Source organism: Copadichromis virginalis, linkage group LG4 (genome assembly GCF_057382275.1).
Source record: "Copadichromis virginalis isolate Kocher_CV1m ecotype Utaka linkage group LG4, C_Virginalis_male_GT1.1, whole genome shotgun sequence".
Lineage (NCBI taxonomy): Eukaryota > Metazoa > Chordata > Actinopteri > Cichliformes > Cichlidae > Copadichromis > Copadichromis virginalis.
The window spans coordinates 17,743,091-17,761,825 of record NC_140621.1 but is presented as its reverse complement, the minus strand read 5'-3'; the positions used below and the strand labels follow the sequence as shown (position 1 = coordinate 17,761,825).

General features: G+C 37.7%; 1 protein-coding gene across 1 annotated transcript in view; it reads right to left on the bottom strand.

Moving 5' to 3' along the window:
• Positions 1–18,735, bottom strand: part of LOC146711186 (immunoglobulin gamma-1 heavy chain-like) — a 162,833-nt gene that overhangs the window by 138,523 nt on the left and 5,575 nt on the right. The window contains exon 2 of the mRNA XM_085452950.1: positions 17,581–17,890. Within this exon, the coding sequence (XP_085309076.1) occupies positions 17,581–17,890 (310 nt within the window). The remainder of the gene's footprint in view (positions 1–17,580; positions 17,891–18,735) is intronic.

The following is an 18,735-nucleotide window of genomic DNA, read 5'->3' as shown; positions in this document are numbered from 1 at the left end:
TGAGATGGTGTCAATTTGCAGAATGTGTGGGAATTCAGAAGGACTTCCACTGGGATGTGAAGAAGGAGAGTGGAGCTATTGAAAACTATGCAGTGTTACTGAGTGTTTCCCCTTTCTCATTTTTTCTTAAAATTACAAACACCATTGTATCCAAAACAACAATATACAAAGAAAATAACAATATACTAACTTCTTGCTGATCAAGGTGGAAGTTTTATGTTCCTTTGCCATTGAAAGAGTTTGACTATTGAGTACTGAGCACTGACCACTGAGTAATTGAGTAAACTTGTGGTGGTGCTACTTTTTACATTGAAATGATAAATTGTTTGAAAATGTTAATTTATATTTGCATACACTGAGTATGTTTTATATTAAAATAGTATTGTCATTGTTATATTTCTTATCCATCTCAGCACTGCAGAGAAGAGCTCATACCTCACTGTCCCAACTGTGTACAGAATAATTTCATTATGTTTCTTGAGTGTGATTTACTCCAGTGAATCAGCATATTAATGACTAATGGCTTTATTATTGTCGTATTGTTTTAATTACAGTTTTTTGGTTGTTTTTTTGTTTCTATTCTCTCGAAATTCCAAAGGAGAAAGAAAAGATATTTCCAGGTCTTAATGTCCAGATGTTTATTTTGTTTTAAGATGGTTTCTGAGTGCTTTTTAGATAGTGTGGTAGTGGAGAGCAGTGTTGGGCAAGTTACTTTGAAAAAGTAATTAATTACAGTTACTAGTTACTTCTTCAAAAAAGTAACTGAGTTAGTAAGTGAGTTACAGTATTCTAAAAGTAATTAATTACTTGAAAAATAACTATTGCGTTAGTTTAAAAAAAAAACCCTCTGGGATCCAGGGTATAATTGCCCATTTTTAACTACTTTTGATTTTCCCTCCACATTTCACCTTTAAAAACTATTTACTTTGCCTTGTTTGGTATCATCCTTATCAGCACAACCTCACCTGTCTGAATTTACAGTTATGTTTTCATTTTGACATACTGTATTAACACAATTGATCTATAATCAGACAAAAAACATAAAATCCGAGTAGAAAAAGTGATATTTTTTTACTGTAACAACCACAAACATGTTTATCCATCCATCCATCTTCATCCGCTTTATCCGAGGTCGGGTCGCGGGGGCAGCAGCCTAAGCTGAGAGGCCCAGACCTCCCTCTCCCCAGCCACCTCCTCCAACACCAAGGCGTTCCAGGCCAGCCGAGAGATATAATCTCTCCAGCGTGTCCTGGGTCTGCCCTGGGGCCTCCTCCCGGTGGGACATGCCCGGAACACCTCACCCAGGAGGCATCCATGTCAGATGCCCGAACCACCTCAACTGGCTCCTTTCGATGTGGAGCAGCAGCTGCTCTACTCTGAGCCCCTCCCGGATGGCTGAACTTCTCACCCTATCTCTAAGGGAGAGGCCAGCCACCCTTCGGAGGAAGCTCATTTCTGCCGCTTGTATCCGCGATCTCGTTCTTTCGGTCACTACCCACAGCTCGTGGCCATAGGTGAGGGTAGGGACGTAGATCGACCGGTAAATTGAGAGCTTCGCTTTTACACTCAGCTCCCTCTTCACCACGACGGACCAGTGCAGTGTCCACATTACTGCAGCTGCAGCCCCAATCTGTCTGTCGATCTCCGGCTCCCTTCTCCCATCACTCGCGAACAAGACCCCGAGATACCTGAACTCCTCCACTTGGGGCAGGAACTCATCCCCGACCCGGAGTGGGCACTCCACCCTTTTCCGGCTGAGAGCCATGGCCTCAGATTTGGAAGTGCTGATCCTCATTCCCGCTGCTTCACACTCGGCTGCGAACCGTTCCAGTGCGAGCTGGAGGCCATCACCCGATGAAGCCAACAGAACCACATCATCCGCAAAAAGCAGAGATGAGATTCTGAGGCCACCAAAGTGAAAGCCCTCCGCCACTTGGCTGCGCCTAGAAATCCTGTCCATAAAAATTATGAACAGAACCGGTGACAAAGGGCAGCCCTGGTGGAGCCCATCACCCACCGGGAACGAGTCTGACTTATTGCCGGCAATGCGAACCAAGCTCTTGCAATGGTTGAATAGGGATCGAATGGCCCGTAGCAATGGGCCAGACACCCCATACTCCCGCAACACCTCCCACAGGGACACAGTCGAATGCCCTCTCCAAGTCCACAAAACACATGTAGACTGGTTGGGAAAACTCCTATGCACCCTCAAGTATCCTTGAGAGGATAAAGAGCTGGTCCAGTGTTCCGCGACCAGGACGAAAGCCGCATTGTTCCTCCTGTATCCGAGGTTCGACTAGCGGAAAACAGGTGAGCGGCCCCGTCCCATTGTAGAGAGGCTACACTACTACACTGACTGTGTTAAAATCCTGTCGAGGGCAAGGGAGTTTCAGCGGATTAAAGTGAACAATATGACCATCTCCGTTTTCCCCGCCAAGACAGCCCGAGCTCGTGCGGCCTTTGCGGACTGTCGCCGTCAGCTCCGCGGAATCGAAGGGGTCCGGTTCAGCCTGCTCCACCCAGCCTGGCTGCGGATTACCCATGATGGGGTCACATGGGACTTTACCTCTCCAGAGGAGGCCAAAACTTACATTAAGACGATAACCAAGTGAGAAAAAAAAAATATATATATACTATAATATATTTAAGGAAGCGATTGACATTTCTGGTTTATACTTCACGGTTTGAGGAGTGTGTTTTTCTTCTTCTGGGGTAAGGTATTCTTTGAGGTTCAAAAATGTTTGAGTCAGTTTTAAAATGTTTGTCCCTTACAGGGTTAATTTAAAAACAATATTTTCACTTAGGCATTCTTAGATTAGTGCCTGTCGTATATTTTCATTTTATACTGTGTGTCTAGTCCTGCGGGATTCACCCGACACTTAAAGGTCTTTTTTTTTTTTTTTTCTTTTTCTTTTTGTTCCTATTGTGCTATTTAGCTGAAAGTACAACTTTGTCAATGACTCCCATAGGGGTCTGCACCACTCCTTCATTTGGGGAAGGACAGTGCAAGCAAGGGAGGGAGGGTGGGGTGGATGGTCTTTGTTTTTTGTTTTTCTTTCTGTTTTTGTTTGTTTTGTTTTTTCCTTTGTTTTTGTTTTGTTTTCCTTCGGGAGGGGGGTGCCTACTTACTTCTGCTATAAATGACTGATCACATGTCCTGTGATATACAAGCCTCATCAAGTTCTTCCTCAGTTAGCTTTTTAAGTTGGAACGTCAAAGGCCTTAACAACCCGGTGAAGCGTTCTAAAATATTTTCACACTTGAAACGTCGAAATCCAGATATAGTATTTTTACAAGAAACATATCTGCAAGATACACATCATTGCAAGCTCAGGTACTCATGGGTTGGGGAGACCTTTCATTCAACCTTTAACTCTAAAGCCAGGGGAGAAGCTATTTTAATTAGTAAGAAGGCTGATTTTACAGTTTCCAAAACGATTTAGGATAAAAATGGTAGATTTCTTATAATTGCTGGTAGACTTTTTCATACTCCTGTTTTGTTGGTCAATATTTATGCTCCAAATTTTGACAACCCTGATTTTACAAACAATCTATTTAGCACTCTTCCTTTACTTGACACCCATTGTTTAATTCTCGCTGGGGACTAGAACTGTGTAATGAACCCGAAACTAGACCGCTCCACACCTCGTGTCTTTACTCAGTCCTCTATGTCCAAATCAATCTCTGACTTTATGTCTCAGAAAGTTGTAGATCCTTGGAGGACACGTAATCCACAAACAAAAAAGTTTTCCTTTTTCTCTCAGGTACACCAATCTTATTCCCGTATAGATTAATTTTTTGTTGATGGTTCTCTGATGCATAAAGTCACATCTTCTGAATACCACCCAATTGTTATATCAGAACATGCTCCACTAAGCCTTGATATAAACTTCACTGGTAGATCTCGCTCCTGCCCTTCTTGGAGGTTCAACATTCTCCTACTATCTGCTGATTCATTCAACCAGTTCATTCTTTCAGCAATCGATGACTTTCTTGCCTTTAATAAAAGCGATTCAGTCTCCTCCTCATTATTATGGGAAACACTGAAAGCATATCTGCGTGGCCAGATTATTTCTTATTCAGCTAATCTTAACAAAAACTCCAGGGACAAGGTAGCAGAAATTTCAGCAAAAATTCAGGACGTTGACAACCAAAATGCCATTAATCCATCACAGATGTTATTGAAGCAACGACAGGATTTACAGACTGAACTTGATCTCCTCACAACAGCTGACGCGGAACGTCTTCTGATTCGATCCCATGCTACCTACTACGAGCATGGTGAAAAGCCAAGTAGACTTCTGGCACACCAACTGAAACGTAGAGCCAGCACTCGCACAATTTCACAAGTTAAAGACCAGTCTGGCAATCTGGTTTCTGACCCTGTCTCTATCAGTGGGATTTTTAAGAGATTTTACTGCAATCTCTACAGCTCTGAATCACAGTCAGTTTCAGATGAGATGCCTGCCTTCCTCCATGATTCTAACCTTTCCACAGTAAATAAATTTAGTTTCTGATAAGCTCGATGGTCCTATTAAAATAGAGGAAATTTTTGGCTCAATCCAATGCATACAGAGCGGTAAAGCACCAGGCTCAGACGGATTTCCGGCTGAGTTTTTCAAAAAATTTGAAGACAAGCTAGCCCCTCTCCTTCTTGATGTATATAATGAATCACTGCGAAATGGCCGGCTGCCCCCTACTTTAACGCAGTCATGTATTTCAGTTTTACTGAAGAAAGGCAAAGACCCTACAGCCTGTGAGTCCTACAGGCCCCTGTCTCTTCTAAATGTAGATTTTAAGATTTTGGCAAAACTACTTGCAATTCGGCTCGAGGCCATTCTTCCACAGATTATCTCACAGGAACAGAATGGATTTAACAAAGGCCGTCAGTTGTTCTTTAACACACGTACAGTGCTAAGTACAATTTTTTCTGCTCATTGTCCCTCGTCTCCTGAGGTGATCATTTCTCTAGATGCAGAGAAGGCCTTTGATCGGGTTGAATGGGATTATCTTTTTGCTGTACTGACTAGGTTTGGGTTTGGAGAAAGGTTTGTGTCTTGGATCAAACTTCTATATACATCCCCTCAGGCTTGTGTCATCGCCAACTCAGTTCGATCTGATTATTTTCCACTATGCCGTGGCACTCGACAGGGGTGTCCTCTTTCTCCCCTTCTCTTTGCTTTAGCCATAGAATCTCTTTCTGTTGCTCTGAAATCCCTCTCTTCCTTTCATGGAATTATCCGTGCAGATGTTGAACTTAAGGTATCCCTGTACGCAGATGACCTTCTTTTGTGTGTAGCTGACCCCATATGTAGTCTTCCTCCAATTTTATCTGTCTTGGAAAAATTCAGCTCTTTTTCTGGCTATAAAATTAATTTGCTCAAGAGTGAATGTTAGCCTGTGAACTTTTTAGCGTTAACACTTGAGTAGTCTGACATTCCTTTTAAGCTCAGCCCCTCGGGGTTTAGGTACTTGGGAATTAATATTACACGAACTTTACCTTTACTGTTTTCTGAGAATTTTGCCCCCCTGGTCTCACAATTTGCATTAGATTTCCAGATGTGGAACTCCCTCCCACTGTCACTAATTGGCAGGATTAATATTATCAAAATGAATGTGCTACCCAGATTTCTCTTTCTATGTCAGTGTATCCCCCTATTTTTGCCCAAACAGTTTTTTAAGTCCCTGGACCAGATGGTTTCTTCTTTTTTGTGGAATGGAAGAGCCCCTAGACTGAGGCTCTCTTTATTACAACAGTTTACCTCTAATGGGGGTCTTTCCCTACCAAATTTTTTAATGTACTATTGGTCTTCGCATATTCATAAGCTAACCTACTGGCTAAATTCACCTAACCTGATTTGGTGTAAACTTGAAATTCAATCAATTTCTCCATATATTTCACCTGCCTTCCTTATCTCTTCATCACTGCCTGTTAAGACATCTTCTGTTGCTTCAAATCCCGTAGTGCTCTCTACACTTCAGATATGGTTTCAGTTCAGGTCGCATTTTAAATTCATATCCCCCTCTACCAGATTACCATTGTTAAGGAATTATCTATTTTCCCCTGCCACTACCAGCACCGCCTATTTGACTTGGCACAAAAGAGGCATAAAAACCATGAGAGCCCTTTACAAAGATGATGTCTTTCTTAGTTTCTCAGAGCTATCCTCAAAATTTAACCTACCTCCTTCTCACTTGTTTCTCTATTTGTAAATTAGACACTGTGTCTCATCACTGTTTCCAAATTTCCCAATTCTCCCTGCTGATCCTCAATGGGTTGACCTTCTGCTTGATAGGCCTAGTCAAAAATCACCTCTATCAAATATATATTGTATGCTTATAGCGACCGAATCTGACTCATCAGGTAAAATCAGAACTGCCTGGGAGCGTGAATTAGGTGTTGAACTGTTTGAATCATGGTGGGATAAGGTGAATCTCATCATGCGTTCAAGTACACCATGTGCTAGGCTACAGCTTATACAGTTTAAAGTAATAAACAGAGTCCATTTCTCAAAATCCTGTTTATCTAAAAATTTTCCTTCAATTATAGACCAATGTGACAGATGTCACACCTCCCCTTGCAATCTAAGCCATACGTTTTTTTTCTGTCCGAGTTTGAACAAATTTTGGAGTGATTTCTTTTCTGTACTTTCGGGGGTTTTTGGAATTCAGATCCGAGAAGATCCTCTAATTGCCATTTTTGGAGTTCCAAAGACCCCTCTTAATATAACTCCCCAGCAAAATGAGATCTTGGCCTTTTGCTCCCTTCTTGCTAGACGCTGTATTTTACTTCTTTGGAAATCTCCCACGCCTCCATCTGCATTGCAATGGCTTACTACTGTCCGGACATTCTTGAGGGTGGAGAAGATCTCACTCACAGTGAAAGGTAGTTCTGCAAAATTTATCCACAAGTGGACACCCTTTGTGGAATATCTCAAATCTTTTCCTTAGTACAATGCAATTTACCCACCCTGCGACTAGATTGAAAAGAATTTGAAATTTACTCTTCCTCAATTTTCTGTTCTTCTGTTGGTATGATGTTTTTTGTATTTTAATTTCTCTTTTGTTTAACAAGAAAAAGTTAAAATGATTGGGAAAGAAATGTTTGAGAAAATATGTCATGTAAGATGCATACAATACAATGTATATAAGTTTCTATAATCTCTTGATAAACACATAAAAAAAAAAGAATTGGGAATTTATGTAGAAATTACTTTTTCCCTTATTTCCTACTTATTTACCTCAATGACTTACCTTGCAGACATATATATATATATATATTAAATAAAGCCATTCATGTATCATAAGTTCTGGGTCTTGTGTGTGTTTGTTTTATGTTGCATCAATCAGGACACTGCCTCTAGAGATTTGCCGTGTTAATGCGGTTATGGAGTTAATGTAATTTTAATGAGATTAAGGCTGACAGCACTAGTTTTTACATCTTTTCCTGACTAAATTTGAGCATAGTTTTCCACATATAATTAAAAAAAAAAAAAAGATATCTCAAGGTTTTAATGTTACCACTTAGATGTGTATGTGTGTTTATTATTATTATTATTTAAGATTATTATTTATGCCTTTTTTTAGATGGTGTGGCAGTGGACAGCAGGAAAGCAGGAAGAGAGAGTTAGTGAAGAAACAAATCACCTGTTTCCTGATCACCTGTTTACTCCATTAGCTGAACTGGAAACCTTAGATTTTTTTAATTTGATGATTTTTAATTCATGTGTTTCATGTTTAACTATTTATTGTGATCTGTTTTTACACTTTGACATGAATCAGTGTTTCTCACACATAAAGACATAACTTCAGTTTTAGGAAAATGCATTTATATTCTTAATGGGTTCTTTTTCAGGGAAGAAGTGAACATGACATTGTTCATTGTTTCATTTCCATCATTTTTGTTAGGCAGGTGTCTGAGTATTTGTGCAAGTCTGTCAGTGGTTTGCATTGCTGTGCGTTATCGCACACAGTAATAAACAGCTGTGTCCTCGGTCTGCAGGTTCTGTCCTGTTATTGTTGCTGTTCTGGCAGAAGTGTCTCTGATGTAGCTGAACTTGTCCTTTAAAGCATCATTTTGCTGAAGACCACTAGCACCCCACTGATAAAAAATCCAATCCATTGCTTTTCCTTCACGCTGTCTGATCCAACCTGTTGCATAGCTGTCATCAGTTAAAGAATAACCAAAGACCTGACAGGTGATGGTCAAAGACTGTCCAGGCTGCACCATCGTTGAGTCTGTTTTCGGATGAGATCAATACTGTACACACCTGTGGAAACAGAAATCAACAGTAAAACCATTATTTATCTGATTATTCTGCATTTCGAAAGTTTTATTGATTTTAATCCACTAAAAACTCCTCACATGATCCAGCAGTCAGGGGCAGTATCAGAGCTAACATGACTGCAATGTAAACTGGAATGATGTGACCTTGGCTATCTCTTACTGACACATTTATCACGCCCCTTTGCGATATTTGCATATTCTTCATATTTTTTTTTTTTTTACCTTTTGATCAGCTTCAGTAAATGCATACATTGCCTTGTTGCCTTTTTAAATAGTTTAGTAAATATGTTACGACTAGAACTGTATTATATTGTTGTATATTATTGTGTAATATACTGTATTAAATTGTTTAATAAAAAGCATTTTTATTTCAAACCAGATGAACGTCCTGATGAATGATCCTAATACCATACAAAAAGAAAAAAAATGCTGAAATAAAACCTGTTTTCATATTTTCGTCTTCAGTTTTGGAATTGTCTGATCCGAGTGTAAGAAGCACTTAGATGTAATAGATTTGACAAAAAAAGGAAAAGAAAGAAAGACACACAAGGCGAGGACAGCTTGAAGCTTTCTGATAGTGGCAACTTTTTTAATTGGTTGGAGTTCTCGATATTTGAATTTGTACTAGTAGAATAAGAGTGCAGGACTGAGCTAATAGCTCATTGCTGTTTTTCATGTTTGATTTCTTCTTAAAATTTAAATTCACAGATTAATGCAAAGAAAAAGGATATAACCTGTTGTTGAAAAATCATGATTTTGCCAAAAAGCACTTCCACCCCACTGATCAGACTTCCAGTTCAGTGTTTTGCCTTCACACTTTCCGACCCCACCTGTTGCATTGGTGCTCTCATAGGATAAACATTTTTTTTATTTTTTATTTTTTCTAAGTACAGGATGAAGTTGCTGCATAAAAAGTAAGAGATGAATAAAACTTGAAACAACAAAGTAGAAATACTTTGTTGTTTCTTTTTAAAATTGAGAAATACAACTTAATTCATTTAAGAAGGTGCAGTCATCACTGAGCTAACCATTTTATAAAAAGAGAGATTTGTTACTAATAATGAAATGAGGAGAAGCGGAACATATTTTATTCAAAATACTAAAATGTGATTATTTCTGTTAGTGATGCCTAGGCCATGATTTTGGTAAAAAGTAAAAAAGTAAAAAGGTATAAAGTCATTGTCTGCTTAGTAAAAATCATTTTTATTTTTGTGTTTTACAAACATGCATTCTGAAGGATTTTGTATGGCTCTTTAAGCACCTCCAGTCACTGTGGCTCTCGAGCACAATAGTAAACAGCAGAATCTTCAGTCTTCAGACTGTTCATCTGCAGATACAGCTGCTGTCTGCTGTTGTCTCTGGAGATGGTAAGCCGGCCTCTGACTGACTGAGAGTGATAGATCTCACCACTGTCATATTTGATAGTGGCAACCCACTCCAGTCCTTTTCCAGGAGCCTGTCTGACCCAGCCCATCCAGAAGCTGCTGAATGTGAATCCAGAGGCTGTGCAGGTCAGCCTGTGGGAATCTCCAGGCCTTTTAACTACAGGTTCAGACTCAGTTAGAGTCTGACCATAAATGCCTAACAAAAAAAAGGAAAGTTGTCATATTTTATAAACTAGTAAATTAATGAAGTCAAAACATCTTAGTAAAATAAATAAATAAACAAACCTGTCCAACAGAGAGTTAAAAGCAGCAGTTGTGCTCTGAAGTCCATACTGTTAAACTGTGAGTCCACTGCTCTCTGTCATCCCCTCTGCTATAAGTAGAAATGAAAAACATCTGAGTTTGCATTGACTCCTCCTCACCTGCTGCAGTGAACTTTGCCATTTAGTCATTATGCATTGAACCTGGGCTATTTAATTGCCTTATAATGTTTGATTGAAGCTATAAATTTATTTCATTCAATAAATGTTAGAAAGATGCTATAGATATATCACTATATTTGTTAAAGTCACTTGTCTTTCTTTCTTTTTCTTTTTTTTTTTTTTTTTACAAAAATCTGTTTTGGATGAATGTATTATTATTATTATTATTATATCACAATTTATATGAAATATAATATTATTATATTATTTATTTTATATGTTTATATAGTTTCTTATATTATTATATTAGTCTGATTATTATTATTATAGAAGACAAGGAAGCTGAAGATTGTTCTGGGAGTTGTAGGGCTGGTTTATATAACACATTTAAAGGTTGCGCTATTAAAATTTAGTGTTAAGCTACAAATATAAATAGAATGTTGCATCCTCAAAAGGAAATGAATTACTCAAGAAATAAAAGATGTCTGATTCTGTGGAAAGGTGCTAATAGTAAGTAATCAGCATGAAGAAACAGATGAATTGAACTCATTTAGGTAACCATGAAGAGAACAAATGAAATTCCTTCTTTTAGGAATCATTCTATTACAATTAGAACGAGATCTGAATTATCAAAGGGCATATGGAAGGCTGATAGCATACAGGGCCTGTTGTAATAGCTATTATAGAAGATGTGCAGGTAAATGTTTTTTTGATTATTAACTTTAATCTATTTAAAGAGGCGTGGCACAATGCTGGAAATTACAAACTTGGTGGGTGGGGGACTCTTCAAACCACTAGTCCTTTGTGTGACTTGTTTCAGTTTATTTACAGTGATCAACTATGTGTTCAAGTTTTCTGCACTTCATCATTTGTGTGTGTGATAAAACAAAAAAACAAAACCCTCATATCTTCTCATATTACATCACATTGTGACTTTCAGTAAAATCAGTCTTAAATGCTCAACTTGCCATGATGCTTGAAATCAGTGAGGTTTTTGTGCACCTGCTCCTCTGGTTTCACTCACTGTGCTTTGTCGGGCACAGAAGTAAACAGCAGAATCTTCTGCTGTCAGGCTCTTGATCTCGAGGTACTGAGTGCTGCTGGGAACGTCTTCAGTCATGAGGAAACGACTTTGAAGGGAGCTGCCATAGCTAGCAGAGTTTGAACCTGAATCCATTCTACCAATCCACTCCAGAGCTTTCCCGGCCCTCCAGCTGAAATATCAGCTTGTCATGGTATAACCAGATATGATACATGACATCTTTACTGTCCCTCCGGGACAGTAAAGTAAAAATAATGTGTCTGCCACACATGTGCCTTCCTACTCCATCACTTTCATTCTACTGAATTTGAGACAATATTAGAGACAAGCAATTTGAGATGAAAACAACAGCACAGGCAGTACACGTCTCCTTATTGATGAAAAATCAAATCCATTTGTTGTCCTTCATGCTATTTAAACCCAACGTGTTGCACAGTTGTTATTTGGTTGAGTGAAAAAGCAGGCGTCCAAAGATTAGTTTTTCTTCCTGTGCTGGAATGCAAACTTACTTGCTTGAAATGCTATGCTACAGGGAGACATATTGCATATTTGACTTTGAGACCAAGTTTGTAACTATGTATGCATTAGTTAGCAGAATGGCACCATTAAATACCAAGATTGCTTCAGAAAAAAAAATCACTTTCCCTTTTAAAACCTATTTTTAATTAAAAGTGGAGAAAAGCATGTAACATGACCAGGTAGAAAATAAATCATAATCTGATTCATAAACAACACACTTTTTTCTTAATGTAAAGAAAAAAACTGCTTCTTTGGTCTACTAACTTTTTTTTCTTTATTATTTTTTTCCTTTAGATTATTTGCATCAGCCCCTCCTCAAAAATAGGAGAGAAAAGGTGAATAATTAAAGAGGTTTTACTCAGAAGTAATTACCCACAACGCAAAAAAGAACTGTGCTAAAAACTATGAATGATTAATGTATGAGTATTCTTCTCTGTTGTCGCACAAGTAGAACTAGCATGGTTCTACTTGTGCTTGTCCTGGACAATTCTTGATTCATCATTGTTCACAGTACTGTTATTTGAGTGTGATAAACATAATATGTTTTTCATTTTAATAAAGACTGCGGCACTTTTTAAAAATATAATATACAAATAAATGTAGAGCATGTAAAAATAAGAACCAATGAGTTTATGAACACAAAATCAACCATGTTTGAGTGTTTTCAATTTAAAATTCAGCTACAGCGTTGTTCACACACTGAACTGGATTCATCACTGATCTCAAGGTTTTCTAAAAGTGGAGCCTATTTGAATTCTCTTTTCCCTTTTTTAAATTTTTTTAACCCTGAAAAAAATATTCAAAATAAAATATAATTTAAAAACCTCTATTTTCAGTATATACTTTGTGTATATATTATTAGTTGTCTGTTAGCTTTATTGCTAATTCTGTCTCACAGGATCACTGTTTGCATTTTCATCAAAACAAACATAATTACATATATTCTGAAGGCTTTTCTGTGGCTGTTGAAATTGGGTCCTGAACTGACTAATAGATGTTAGTGCCTGACCCAGGACTTCCAGTAATTGATTTGTGACTTCTCCGTGACTTCTCTTCCACCCACTCTGTTATCAGATGATTTGGAATGAACTTGGCAGTCATCCTTATTGTGTTGAACCGGGACAATTATACTGCACTTTAATGTTGGATTGCAGTTATAGAAAATGTTGACTCCGTGAATATTTATTACAATTCTGGGGTATGTTCTGTCTCTGTGGCTTGGGTTTACATAATAATATATAGGAAGCTGCCATTACATGCAATGGCTGTAATGTAATTAATGTTGCTCTCTTTGCGAGTTGGAAAGTGGATATTGTTTGTTGATACAAGTTTCACTCAAATTAAATATATATATGTTATTTCACAAGAAATATATAAATGTGGAGAAAATGTCCTTAGGAATACACATCAAAATATGATATGGCATTCATAACATGAGCACCATGCCATAAATGAGCACTTTAGGCACTGTAAACACCTGTAGAAAAAGAAGTCAACACTATATCCACCAATCATCTGATTAATAGTGTTTCTAAGGTGGTTTTTTTTTTTTAGAGTGAATCCATCAAAGCACCACAAAAGATGCAGGCGCATTAGTATCAGAGGTACAGAGAACACAGTTGCTCTTCAAGCTGAAGAGATATGAGCCTGTTCAATGCCTGTTCATGCCTGATGGCAAGGTTGGAATGGAAAGGTTTGATCCTAATTTAAAAATTTTTACTACTGATTATTTCGATTTAAAATGATGAATGAGTAGACTTTTCGTTTTCTTCTCTGATTTCCTCTCCTTTGTTAAAGCAGTTAAAGGCTTGTGCAAGTAGGTAGGCAGTGTTTTCTTTTCCATAGTTGCTATTTGAACATCTGTGGAATAAAATGAGCCCCTATTTTTAGCAAAAACAAAGACCACTGAATATTTAATGATATTAAAACTCTGCATTTGCTTTTAACCTATTTAAACAGCTGGGATGTCTGGTAAGGCGTTAAATGATCCTCTCATATATGAACAACTTCCTGTGACCATTTTAACTTACCGTTATGTTTTATTAACTTTGGGTAACTTTGGTTGATAGTGAGATCACATTCATGATGGCACCACAGGAAACAGCAGTGGAGAGTTTAACTGTGTGAAAAGTAAAGAACTCAGAATACAGTTACTTTGCAGAAATAAATGGATTACACAGCCGTCTATTACACTATTACAGTAATAGTCTTAATAAATTAAGTATTAGTAATATTGTCATAATACCACAGTTATGATGCAAAATAAATATATCATAAAGGGCTGTAGGATTTTGTACAGCTTCTTAAAGAATTTCAGTCACTGTGAGTCTCGAGCACAGTAATAAACAGCAGAATCTTCAGTTTTCAGACTGTTCATCTGCAGATACAGCTGCTGTCTGTTGTTGTCTCTGGAGATGGTAAAACGGCCTTGAACCGACTGAGAGTAGAATGCTCTGTTACCATTGCCCCAGATGTGAGCAATCCACTCCAGCCCTTTTCCTGGGACCTGTCTGATCCAGCCCATCTCATAGCTGCTGAATGTGAATCCAGAGGCTGTACAGGTCAATCTATGAGATTCTCCTGGCCTTTTAACCACTGGTCCAGATTCTGTCAGAGTCTGACCATCAAGACCTATCAATAGAAACAAACAGGCAGTTAAAAAAATAACATAAGAACATGAACGAGTTTTTGTGAAGAGTTTTACCTGCACAGCAGACAGTCAAAATTAGTAGCACTGTGCTACAGTCCATCTTGTTTATCTTAGTCAGTCCACTATTTTCTCCAGACTTGAAGCAGCCAGATAAGTAGGTGGAAGACATGTAAATATTTGCATATGTTGGGGAACTCAAACAAAGGAGTACTCATATACTTAACATTTCAAATGAATCTGAAATTAAATAATGGAATTAAAACATTTTCACCAATTTCTTATGGAAAACACATTTACAAAATTTACAGAAAATTTAGTATTAAATTATGCCTTAACACCTGAAAAAGGTAATGTGATGTAGCATCAAATGGAGAGTAACTGTTTATTCAGGCGTTATAAATTATACTGTATACTTTTAAGCGAGATGGACTTACCTCTCATGTCTGAGAGAGGGTGAGTGACTCGACATCTTGACCTTTATGTATAAAATGATACTGTGCTAAAACTGACTTTATCTGCTTTTGCTAATAGTAAATCATCTTCTCAAACATGTAATCAAAGTATAAGTCTCAATAATATTTTGAATGAGAAATGTAGTTGCAGTTATGAAAATGTCTGTTTTAATTCTGTGTGTGTAGACATGATTCAGCTTTTACGTTTGGCAAATTAGTGTCTCTCTGTGTTTGAGACCAGCAGCAGGAATGCGAAAAATAAGAAATGTGTCTCTGCAGGCCATCATTATGCATGATTTTTCATAAGAGAAATCTTTTTAAGTATGCTGTAATTATCAAACACAGAGTCATGATTTATATGTGATTTTGCTCATAGGTAATCATCTCAGTTGCTTTTAATACTAATCAGAATTGAATTAAGTGCAAGTTTAACCAACATAAGATGGAGATACACTGAGATTCCGTATGGAGTGGGTTGTTCAGGCAACGATGGCATGATTGGAGGCTGTGTGTATTTGTGCAACAAGGATGGGAGGGGGAATGAATGAGACACTAAGGACCCCCTAGTCTAAAAAAAGAATGTATAAAAGATTTGTGCAGATGAGAGAAGTTGTTCATTCCTTCGTCTCCTGTGAGATAAGCAGTACAGAAGATTAAGAAGTTCACACTTGGAAATTCCAGCAGAGATGCCAGAGGGATCAACCGCTGCCCGAACTGTGGACTCACGATCCCTTTCTCTCCTGGCATCTAAAATCTATTTCAAACGATACAAATGAATTCCTACCTAGAACTGCCTCAATGTACAAACATTTATAGTAACTGTACAATTGACTTTTTTCATTTTTGTGTGTTTTGGATTACTTTTGGTAAAACAATCAATCAAATCTTGAGCTGAAAGAATGATGTGTAGAACAAAAATTGCTAAAACAGAAGGCACTTGACCTAAACAGTATTGTAACGTTCTCAAGAACCAGACTTTTAATCTCAGTTTGTCCGTTTATTCCGTAACACAGGCAAACGGGCCGTTAACTCTGGGGAGAGTGCTCTCGTACAACACCTCACTTCAGCCCCGTACAGTCACTCAACAACAAGGACCCCCCTCCCCTTCCTGCACACATTAACTCCCTTTTTCCTGCAGCACAACCAAACATGTAAGAAATAGCAACAGTGCGCAGAGATAGCCAACCTTTCACTGTAAAATAACATTTAACCATCGTTACACTGCCCCCCCCCCAGCAATAAAAGGTGTTTTTGAGTTTGTCAACCCACACAGTCTGTAATTAAAACATCACTGACTACTGACTGTGAAGGCTTGTTGCGTAGCAGGCAGGAGTCAGGCCCACATGCAGAACTCAGAATCAGGAAACAAGGACTAGAAGCAAAGAAAACAAATTTAGTATCATTGAGCAACAAAAGAATAATCAGAGGACTAAATATAAGGCTTGGACATAAAGCACATAAATCCAAAAGGATACATCAAAATCCCACAAAAATTCCAAACCCTGGAGCCATTTTTATTAACTTTTATTTGCATTTTATTTTTTACGTTTTTAAACCTACCACACAGTAATGTGTTTTTATTTATCTTCTGATACATCTATATACTAAATGTACTTTATACATCTGTCTTAAATCATATGTAGTTAGTATATTTTTGGGTAAACTAAATGTTTTATGATAAATAGTGTTTTAAAGGACGTTTTTACTGTAATCCACTACAATTGGAAGCTTCATTTTCTCAGCCCTGTTGAAGTTAGTTTCTGATCAGTTTGGCACAGTTTAATTGGAGCTAGTCTTTGTACTTCAGATGCTTCAGGCTCTTAAATATTCAACATCATGACTGTTTCTCCTGCTATAGTGACTACTAGCTATAACAGACAGAGTTTAAGATGAGAGTGAAAAAAGAGACAACAAAGATCTGTTTTTCTAAATCTGGTGAAATCCAAACTCACTTGCTTGAAAGGATAGGCTACAGGAAGACATGTTGCACATTTGACTCCGTGATCAAGTTTGCAAAGGTGTATGCACTAGCTGGTAGAATGGATGCATTAGGATAAAGTTGCATTTTGTGGTTCAACTGTTGCAACAGTAACATCTGTTAATATGAGTATCCTGAAAATACATTTTACTCTGACTGATAAACAATCCAATTCCTTCAGTGTTTTAAGTTGGAAAAAGATCAGGTCACAGGGTGCTTTCTTTTTAAAGGAAAGCACCCTGTGACCTGATCTGTGACCACAGCACAGTCACATATACTGGTGGAGTGATTGCTGATCTAGTTGTTTCCTAAAGACAGAGACTTAATACTGACTGCCCTCTAGTGTCCTGAGAAGATCTGCCACAGGAGTTTTAAGTCTAAATTCTAAAACATGGTTATTTCTTTTTTATCTGGACAGTGATTTTAATAATCACATTTTCATTTGTGTGTTTATTTTATTAATGTATTTAGTCATTCATTTATTTAGTTAGTTTTTATTTTTCTATGTGTATAAGAGTAAGTGAAAAGAATTTCCTAATACACGTATTTTCCTGTCTGAGCCAACCTGTTGCAATGCTGCTATCAATCAGAGAATAACAAGAGACTTGAAAGGTGATGGTCAAACACTGTCCAGGCTGCACAACCCTTGAGTTAAATATTGATACCTTGGATGGCATCAATAATCTCTCTCATCATGTTCTCTTTGCGTGTTCAGGCTTCCTTCCACAATCCAAAGACATGCAGTTAGTGGAGTTTCTATTGGTATTTTCCTCGAAAACTTGTTTATTCTCATTTCTCCTGAATCATGTAGGATTTTGTACAGCTGCTAAACAAGCTCCAGTCACTGTGAGTCTCGAGCACAATAATAAACAGCAGAATCTTCAGTCCTCAGGCTGTTCATCTGCAGATACAGCTGCTGTCTGCTGTTGTCTCTGGAGATGGTGAACCGGCCTCTGACTGAATCAGAGTAGAACATGCCACTACTATCAGTATAAATGAGAGCAATCCACTCCAGCCCTTTTCCAGGAGCCTGCCTGATCCAATGCATCCAGTGGCTGCTGAATGTGAATCCAGAGCCTGTACAGGTCAGTCTGTGGGATTCTCCGGGCCTTTTAACCACAGGTTCAGACTGAGTCAGAGTCTGACCATCAACACCTGTCAAGAAACAAACAGGCACACAATAAAAGAAAAAGTAAATTATCTAAATCATAAATTAAAAGAACTTTTTTTTCTTTTTTGTATTTATTTATTTATTTACTAGAGAGTTTTACCTGCACAGCAGACAGTCAAAAGCAGCAGCACTGTCCTACAGTCCATCTTGTTTAACTGTGTGTGTGTTGGTCCACTATCTCTAGATGGTTTCAGCAGTCTCATAAGTAGAGGTGGAAGAAAGAATATTTGCATTTGCACCTCCTCAATCCTATGACAGAAATATTTAATAATTAAAGAGTTTTTACTCAGAATGAATAACCCCGCCCCACAAAAAGAGAAAATAGAAACTGTGGTATAAACTGTGAACTGTTAATTTGTGTACATTTTTCTCTGTTGTCACACAAGTTATTTCATTATTTGTTGACAAGTGAAACTTCACTTGTCAACTCTGGTTTTACGTGGCCTATCAATACAATTTAAAAACTGGTATATATCACCTTGTTGCTTTGTCATCTTGAAGTGGTCATGTGATTGGCTTATAACAACTACTTTATTCTTCCTCAGTCAAACAGAGGGTCGCCGTTATTCCCACCACTGTAAATAAGTAAACAAATCTTTGTGTGAGTCAACAAAAGATAACAACAAAAGATGTAGAAAAATAAATTATCTTCCAAAAAATGTTATTGAAAGATTTTGTTAAAATTGGACTAAATTTAAAAAGTTTCTTCTTTTTAAATTTTCTTCTTTTAAAAACTTTTTGATACATTCTACTTTGTGTTCCGGTACACTGATGTCCATACTCTAAAAGTAATTCAGAGGCTTAGTAAATATCACTATAAATATAAGTT